Source organism: Glycine soja, chromosome 9 (assembly GCF_004193775.1).
Source record: "Glycine soja cultivar W05 chromosome 9, ASM419377v2, whole genome shotgun sequence".
In the NCBI taxonomy this organism is placed as follows: domain Eukaryota; kingdom Viridiplantae; phylum Streptophyta; class Magnoliopsida; order Fabales; family Fabaceae; genus Glycine; species Glycine soja.
The window spans coordinates 46,168,005-46,177,733 of NC_041010.1; the positions used below are offsets into that span (position 1 = coordinate 46,168,005).

General features: G+C 35.4%; 1 protein-coding gene across 2 annotated transcripts; it reads left to right on the forward strand.

Moving 5' to 3' along the window:
• Window positions 1–417: 417 nt before the first annotated feature.
• LOC114425257 (homeobox-leucine zipper protein ANTHOCYANINLESS 2-like) lies at window positions 418–7,061 on the forward strand. Of its 2 annotated transcripts, XM_028392105.1 has the most exons (10): window positions 418–663; window positions 880–1,335; window positions 1,446–1,663; window positions 1,809–1,926; window positions 2,053–2,766; window positions 3,018–3,119; window positions 3,228–3,440; window positions 4,795–4,969; window positions 5,248–5,615; window positions 6,224–6,592. In XM_028392105.1, the coding sequence occupies exons 2-10, from the start codon at window positions 1,150–1,152 to the stop codon at window positions 6,590–6,592; spliced, it is 2,463 nt and encodes an 820-aa protein (XP_028247906.1). In that variant the 5' UTR covers window positions 418–663; window positions 880–1,149. The 2 variants fall into 2 exon arrangements, with proteins under 2 accessions (XP_028247906.1, XP_028247907.1); XM_028392106.1 differs by lacking the exon at window positions 418–663 and having other exon boundaries at window positions 1,150–1,335; window positions 6,224–7,061.
• Window positions 7,062–9,729: the final 2,668 nt, after the last annotated feature.

The window sequence follows — 9,729 nt, forward strand, 5'->3', positions numbered from 1 at the left end:
CATATACATGTCATGTGTGAACAAATGGACAAAATATAAAATGGACCCAAGTTTCTCATATATATATTTTTTTAAAAAAGCGTAAATTTCCGTGATGATTTTGTTGCCACATGAGTGAATTAAGCTAATTTAGTCAAATTATTGAGAGTCCCAAGAGCAGTTTATATAGGAAGCATTGAGAAGAGGGGTGCCCCGTGCATCTGCACAACACGATCATAAGTAACTTCACTTTCTTTCATATATCCCCAAAAAGTTTATTCAAAAGGCATATTGCAAAATTCACAGCTATTCACAGGGTTAAAGTGGAAAGTGGAAACAGAGAGAGAGAGAGAGTGTGTTTGTAGTGTGTAATCACAGTGTGAAGAGTCAACCAAACCCTTTTTGGATGCACGTATTTGTAAGGCTTTCAAGTGTCCACATGTTACGTTTTATCTGTGCTTTCTTCTCCAAACTCTCTCTCCTCTTGTCTGTGCACAAATCTATAAGCGTTTCATTTTCTACCTCTTTTCATTAAATATTCATTTTTCTTTTTCCTTCTCTTTCACGCATTAGCATAGTCGAGCATAGCGGTTATCATGCAGGGAACGAGACAGCACACACTGAACTGAAAGACTAGGGTTGCCATGCCATCCTAACTCCTAAGGAACTAGTAAAAGCAAAGAAGTAATAAACGTTTTTTTTTCTTCTTATTATTAATTACTAATCCTTTTTTCTCTCTCTCAAAATAAGAGTGTGAAAAAATAGAATAAAAGACAGCATTTATTTAATTATATTTTGGGCTTTATCCTTTTGTCCCCTTTATCTTTTCTCTCTATTATTTATTTATTTATTTATTTATTTCCCTGGTTTCAAAAGGTTCGTTTTTGATTGCCCTCACAGGTATATAAGGCAGATTCTGAGAGACCCATTTCATATTTTGTGGTGCTCCATGGCTTGGAAATTCCGGGGTTGGATGAATCAATCGACACAATAATCAAGGATTAACAGTTTTTCACCCATGAGGCTGAGTCATTATTAGTTGCATCACCTTGTTTTTCTTCAAAGGGGTATTTTTTGAGTAGTAGCAGTTTTTGTTGTGGTGTGCTTGATTGAAGAGAGGAGAGAAAAAGAAAGAAAAGAAAAAATAAAGAAGCAAAAGTGGCTACTTGGATGAGTTTTGGGGGATTTCTTGAGACCAAACAAAGTGGTGGAGGTGGAGGTAGGATCGTAGCAGATATTCCTTACAGCAACAACAGCAACAATATAATGCCCTCTAGTGCTATCTCGCAGCCTCGTTTAGCCACTCCTACTTTGGTCAAATCCATGTTCAACTCCCCTGGTCTTTCTCTTGCACTTGTGAGATTCATTCATACCCTTTTTACCTTTTCCTTCGTATAAGTACTTTTTTTTTGGTTGGTTCTATTTACCTACTTTTCTTTTTCTTGTTTTGTTTTGGGAAAACGCAGCAAAGTGATATAGATGGAAAAAGGGATGTGAACAGATTAATGCCCGAGAATTTCGAGCAGAATGGTTTGAGAAGGAACCGGGAAGAGGAGCATGAAAGCAGATCTGGCAGTGACAACATGGATGGTGGTTCTGGTGATGATTTTGATGCTGCCGACAACCCACCGAGGAAAAAACGCTATCACCGACACACTCCTCAGCAAATTCAAGAGCTTGAATCGTACGATGATGTTTTCATTTAAGAAAAAAAAAATCATCTTTTTAAAGCTTTACTTTTCTTTTCTTTTTTTTTGTGTGTGGAATTTTATTTTATGACTTTCTTTTGGAGGGGTTTTTTGATTTTGTGTTTTCTGGTGTTTTTTTAGGCTCTTCAAGGAGTGTCCTCACCCGGATGAGAAACAAAGGCTTGAACTCAGCAGAAGGCTTAATTTGGAAACGAGGCAAGTAAAGTTTTGGTTCCAAAATCGAAGAACACAAATGAAGGTAACAAATACACAACACCAACACCCTTGTGCCATCACTTTTCAATTTTTTCAAGTCATTTTCTGCTACAATTTCATGCTTTTGGGACTCTGAAGAATAACCATGGATCGTTTTTATTTCATTTAGACACAATTGGAACGGCACGAGAACTCACTCCTAAGGCAAGAGAATGACAAGCTTAGAGCAGAAAACATGTCTATGAGGGAAGCCATGAGGAATCCAATATGCACAAACTGTGGAGGTCCTGCAATGATTGGTGAAATTTCACTCGAAGAACAGCATCTTAGAATTGAGAATGCTAGATTGAAGGACGAACTAGACCGTGTTTGTGCACTCGCTGGCAAGTTTTTAGGTCGACCCATTTCATCTCTAACAGGCTCAATTGGGCCTCCATTGCCAAACTCAAGCTTGGAGCTTGGTGTTGGGAGCAATGGTTTTGGAGGATTAAGCACTGTGCCTTCAACAATGCCTGATTTTGGGGTTGGAATATCAAGCCCTTTAGCTATGGTGTCACCTTCAAGTACTAGACCAACCACAACAGCAACAACAACATTGGTGACTCCTCCTTCTGGCTTTGACAACAGATCAATTGAGAGGTCTATTGTTCTTGAACTTGCTTTGGCTGCAATGGATGAGTTGGTGAAGATGGCTCAGACTGATGAGCCTCTTTGGATCAGAAGCTTGGAAGGTGGAAGAGAAATTCTCAACCATGACGAGTACACAAGGACTATCACTCCTTGCATTGGCTTGAGACCCAATGGCTTTGTCACTGAGGCCTCTAGACAAACTGGCATGGTCATCATAAACAGCTTGGCCCTTGTTGAAACATTAATGGACTCAGTAAGCATCTCAACTACCTTCACACTTTTCTCAAACTTTTCCTCGACTCTAATTTAGTACTACCTTTTATTATCCTTGGCTCCTTTCAATTTGTTGTTTTCTCATTTTATGTTGATATATATTTCTAGACTAATGTTGGTAATTGTAGTAATTTTAATCAATAATAAAAGAGTACATTAAAATATGTGATGCGAGTTCTTTTTTGATTTTGTATGCGTGCGTGAAGCTGATTTACTTTTCTGCTGTGACAGAATCGTTGGTCAGAGATGTTCCCTTGTATGATTGCTAGAACCTCAACCGCTGAAGTTATATCTAATGGAATAAATGGAACTAGAAATGGTGCCCTTCAGCTAGTAAGTTCAAATTGTTACTATCTTACACTACTTTTATTTTTTTTAAAAAAATAAAAGTTACATTTTAATTGTGGGATTGTTTTAAGAGTCACATAAATTTGTTACCAGATGCATGCTGAGCTTCAAGTTCTTTCTCCCTTGGTTCCTGTTCGTGAGGTCAATTTTCTACGCTTTTGCAAGCAGCACGCAGAGGGGTTATGGGCAGTGGTAGATGTGTCCATAGATACCATCCGAGACACTTCTGGTGCACCCACTTTTGTGAACTGTAGGAGGCTTCCTTCTGGTTGCGTGGTGCAAGATATGCCAAATGGTTACTCTAAGGTAAATTAGTTACCAATATTCTTCCTAGGTGGCTAGGTTCATGTTCTCACTGCATTTTTAGCATCCCAATTTTTTTTTTTTTTAAGACAGTAAAAATGATTTACTAGTAGTACATTCTACCAAGCGTTGTTGTGTCTTAATATAGTTTTCTAAAAATATATGTATATGCCACCTACTAAACCGTACTACCTCACCTGCTTTGATGTTTTTATCACATTTATTGTATTTTTTCCAAGTGGGTGCAAGTAACTGCACCATGGTGTAGTAGTAGCTTAATTGAGCAATAGTTTTAAAAGTGGGGGCAAAACACCAGGCTAAGGAATCATGGGGCTTTTGCTTTTCCAAGCTACTTAAAAAAAATACCTTGTTCCAAGTAACTCAGCGTGTTTAGTGATTACTCACTATAGAACCACTCTGTCAGTGATGATTCCAATATATATATTTTTAGTCTCTCAAAGAATTTGCACCCCTGAATTAGGATGGTTCTTCCCCTTGTGTCTCAATAGTATATTCCAATCTTCAGTCTTCAACAACTGATTTTGATCCCATAAACTAATTGAGTAATACACCATGTTGCACAAATCTAGGTTAACCCCATTAATTTATTCGTGGAAGTCTCTATCATCACTTAATTTTTTGGCAGCACGAACACATTAATTACACAATTTGCGTTGCAATTTTTTTTGCACCTACTACTTTTTAATTCCATAAACAATTCATATGATGTTTCTATTCCACTCTTTTTATGCTGCTACATTTGTCATTCCCCGAGCATTATTTTAATTTATGAGACTATGCGTGACCTGGTTCCAGCCCCTATATTAATAAAAATATTCAATTCAATGCGGACCCTTTGAGTCAAGCTCAAAGACTGGATAATTTTGTCTGTTTCTTTTGAGTGTTTGGGATGAGTTCACCACACTGTCGTAGCAAATCTCGATGAACCCTTTAACACTGCACGTAGCAGCTACTGCTTCTCCAAATCCCACGGTGACTTTATCTAGTAGTAGTACCTTAATATTTTATGTACTTGCGCCAAGCTCCATGAGATACCTTGTCTATCGTTCAACCCATTCGTCAGGCTTTTCCAAGATTTGCTTTTCACATGCTTCTATTCACCAGCATCTTTGCACCTAATTTAATTGTCATGCATCTTTCTGATTAATTAATTTTCCGTACATTAGTCCTTGGTCTACAAAATTGCTGACTCATTATAATTAGTGCTACCTCAGCAATATAATATCAATGGGTCCACTTTGTAGCATGATAACTAAATTATAAGTTCATAAAGCAAAAATAATATCACTTGTGAAATGGGTATGAGTTTATATGACAGGGTTTAAATTATACGCAGGTGACATGGGTGGAACATGCAGAATACGACGAAAGCCAAATTCACCAGCTCTATAGACCCTTATTGAGCTCAGGCACGGGGTTTGGTGCACAACGTTGGGTTGCCACTCTTCAACGCCAATGCGAGTGCCTAGCTATTCTAATATCCTCAGCAGTTCCCTCTAGAGAACATTCAGGTACATTTGTTTACATATTATATAGATACTATAATTATATACATAGGTAGATATTTAGTGAGAACAATTCTCATTAGTCTAGACCATAAAATCATATACATGAACAATTAAAATTAAAAGAGAGCTGGTAATTATATAACCATTTAATCTTAATCAGTCAAACATGATTTAATGGAGTAGTCGATCTCTAAGTACTATTATTATTTTTCACAAAAGAGTCTTCATTTAACATCATGCTACATTTTAATTTTGCTTATTATATGGTTTGGTTGTGGCAGCAATAAGTTCAGGTGGAAGGAGAAGCATGTTGAAGCTGGCACAGCGCATGACGAACAACTTCTGTGCTGGTGTGTGTGCCTCAACAGTGCACAAGTGGAACAAGCTGAACGCGGGAAACGTGGGGGAGGACGTGAGGGTGATGACGAGGAAGAGCGTGGATGACCCCGGTGAACCGCCGGGGATCGTCCTCAGCGCCGCCACCTCGGTGTGGCTTCCCGTCTCGCCACAGAGGCTCTTCGACTTCCTCCGTGACGAGCGGCTCCGGAGTGAGTGGGACATCCTCTCCAACGGTGGACCAATGCAAGAGATGGCTCACATTGCCAAGGGACAAGACCATGCTAACTGTGTCTCCCTCCTTAGAGCCAGTGTATGTACACATTCTTTTATCTCTTATTATATCACATCATAACTATAGGTTATAAAAAAATATACACACAAAATGAAATGAGGAGTTTTGTTCAGACCAAACTTTACTAATAGTAGCTAAGAGATGTGATGGGAATAGGTTCGTTGAATTTTAATGTAGATTCAGTGATAGCACAAAAAAAGAACTTGGAATACGTGAGATGAAATTTGAATGGTGTGTGTATGAGTGTAGTTTTGTTTTACCATTGTTGATTTTGTGACGAGAAGAGGAAACGTCAGTATTGATTTGTCGCGGAGTGTGGGGATAAAAAAGGTGAAATTGAGAAGGACAGGCTTGGAAAATTTTGGAAGTATCTATGAGGACAATTTTGGCAGCAGAAAATAGGGCAGCGTTTGTTTCAGTAAACTTTTATAAAAACAAAGTCAAAATACACGACTTTTGTCAACTTTCTATTTTCTTCACTTCTGACCTCATAATTATTTTTCTCTTTATATAAAAAAATAGGGGTTTTGACTAGCTCCTCCACCCAACTCAACGAAAACGACAACACCTAAATTTGTATTTTTCTCTTATGAAAAATGATAATTTTAATTTTTTTCTTGTTGCAGGCTATAAATGCGAACCAGAGCAGCATGTTGATTCTGCAAGAGACGTGCACAGACGCGTCGGGGTCGCTTGTGGTGTACGCGCCGGTGGACATTCCGGCAATGCACGTCGTGATGAACGGCGGCGACTCTGCTTACGTGGCGCTTCTTCCGTCGGGGTTCGCCATCGTGCCCGACGGGTCCGTCGAGGAGAACGGTGGCGCGTCGCAGCAGAGGGCGGCGAGTGGCGGGTGCCTCCTGACGGTGGCGTTTCAGATTCTGGTGAACAGCCTCCCCACGGCGAAGCTCACGGTGGAGTCGGTGGAGACGGTGAACAACCTCATCTCCTGCACCGTGCAGAAGATCAAATCAGCGCTTCACTGCGAAAGCTGAAAGTCACGTGACTCTGGCTTTGTCTATTATTATTATTATTATTTTTGTTTTGGAGAATTTAGGTTACATTTTGTAGTTAAAGGTGGCGCGTGTGAAGGACGCGAGGGGTGGGGGTGTTGAGTCAAGAACGAACCGCGCGTGGGTGAGAGAACTCCTTGCATGGTGATATGAGGATCCGAGACCTTTTCCGGGTTGGGTTAGGATTTTCAACACAAAGCAAGGGTGGTGGTTCGGGTATTGACTCGGGTCGACCCCTTTGTTTGCTCCATACAGTAGCAGAAGAAGGAAAAAAAAAAATGAATAGAAATGTGAGAAACAAAAAGGAACAAAATTGTGTTTCTGGTTAGGAATATTTATTGTAAGTTATCATCATTTTGATTTGTATTGACTTGGTGGGAGTATGCTAGAATTGGATCTAGTAGTTTGTTGCATATGATCAAATCAATAATTTGTGTTCATTTTTTCAAAATTAAGTTCGTACTCTTTTTTCGTTTCTTAAGTTTAGTAATTTGACGTGTCCTTAGTTTGTAAGTTATTGGATATAACTAATACATGCACATATTTTTTGGTAGATACTAATACGTGCTTATAAATACATGGTGACACTAATTCTTTGAATAAAAATTGGAGGGCATATAATAATGCTTCGGTGATCTTTACTATAAAATAGTGTATAAATACCAAGTGCATTCACTAATGATTTACTTCCAGAAAGTCCCTGTTCCCTCATTATAAAGTCATTTTCGAGTAAATTATGAGTTAACATGAAATTTACCCTTTTATCTGATTTTAGATTTTAGTTTGGTCAATTTTTTAATTTAAGTTTCTTCTAAATTTTGAAGAAAGCCTTATAGTGAAAGAAATAAGTTAGTTAATTTTAATTAATGGTTAATAATACTATTTAATTGGTGATTATATTTAATGGTGATGTTAGTTCCACGTTAATACACGAATTTTTTGTAGTCTGATGTTAGTCCTTGTGAAATATTATTTTCTAATCGACGAGTATGATTTATATTATTAGTCTAAGAAATACATTTATTTTTATGGAATATCCATAAATGTCTCGTTAGTAAATTTTATAATAAATTAGAGGTATAAAATAGTAATTATGACTTAAAATTTGCTCTTATTTTTTTATATTTTCTTTTGAGAGAATTTATTTTCTATAGTTAATATTTATCACCAATATATTAGTATTAAAGTAGGAGCTGAGTGTGATTGGATTCGGCTAGATTCAGATATTTAATAAATTTTTATTAGGTCAATTATCGATACTTCTAACTAACCTGTCTTTAAATTTATAGAACCCAAATGATGCACTATTATTATAATTAAGATTAAACGTTAGTACGATGAGATATAATTGTCTCTATTTAATACATCCCTTTAATAAGATAGTGATACATATATGTGCTATTAGTTATTTTAAAAAAAATTTTAAATGTGTAGTTGAATAATTATGTTCGTTTCAACATAAAAATGATAAATATTATCATAAAAACGTAATAGAGAATATTGGTCAAAATTCACAATTAATATGGGTGAACAAGGAGAAATAACAAGCAAAGTGAATGTGAATGAGAAATAAGAGAATAATAGAAAAGAGTCAATGGGAAACCTAAGTCTATTTTAGCTATACTTCATGTGTGAATACAATTATAATTGATGAATTATGAATATTCTCTCTCTCTCTCTCTCTCTCTCTCTCTCTCTCTCTCTCTCTCTCTCTCTATATATATATATATATATATATATATATATATATATATATACGTGTTGGGTAGATCCGTTGGGTCAGAATTGGGACATTAGTAAGAGTTCCTTTTTTCATGCTTCATCTATTTTTTCTAATCTCTTGATCCTTTTATTTTTATGACTTTTGTATTTTACATTAAAAAAATTGATAAGTGTTAAATCATGGGATAAGAAAAATCAAAGATAAGTTTTAGTTAAGTATTTATTATAGATTTCAAAACCTATTTACTACTTCCCAAAAAAATTAATTTAATCCAACCTAATCTAAATTAGATTTAAATAAACCAATTGAATAATAAAACAATTTTTTCCAATTTTTTTATATGATTTGAGCAAGTAATTTTTATTTTCAAAATGGATTTATTTTCAAATTGAATAAATTTAGTTTCTAGAATTAGAAGTCAATATTCTTGATTTTCTCACTAAACATTTTTTATTATGACAACTTTAACTATTATTTTTAAAATATAAATTAGCAAGACCCAAGTCTTCTTTCTCGAATCAAATATCTCTTAATAATTTTCTCTAAAAAGTAACATTTTAACGTTCGTTCTTCGTCTCGTTGACAACTCATGGGAACTTAAAAATCTATAAATATGAACACATGACTTGTGTTTTGAAAGTAATAAATAATGGAGCTGCACTTGTGATGGGTGATAGCCATCCACGCGCCGCTTGGTAATAGACTGATAGTGAGAGTTTAATAAACAAGACAATGTAAAAATTTGATTGTGGATGAATATCAATTGAGAAATTATATTTGTAACCAAAATTATAATAATGAAAATGTAAGATAAAATAATTAATATAAAAAATTATCATATATAAATCATATATTAAAGGATAAAAACAATATCAAAGTATAAAATAATATATATATATATATATATATATATATATATATATATATATATCATATATTATTATAAAAAAAACTCAGTTAAGTGTTTTTGATAAAAGTAAGTATAATATTATAATATTAAAAAAATCTAACTCAACCTAACCCAATTAAACAATAAAACAATACGTATAAATTATTATAAATCCTTTTAACACTTTTTTTTTAATTCCTACTTACATAAAGAGAAAAAGTACTAATCACAATTAAACAGTATATAAAAACTGGTTAAACACAAGTAAAAATAATACTAGTCCATGTAATGGAGGAGGAGGTGAGTGGTGAGTATGTGAATGCAATTAATGAGGGAGCAGAAGCTGTTGGGAGAAGCGTTGCCATCATTTAATGCTATGGCTTTGGCATCGTCTATATAGTTACGTGAGCCAACCCAATAAGACTCTGACACGGGCATTATCTGACAGAATATGGAGTATTAATCAATTATATATAAAAGGTATCACTCTCTTCCTATGCTATTCTA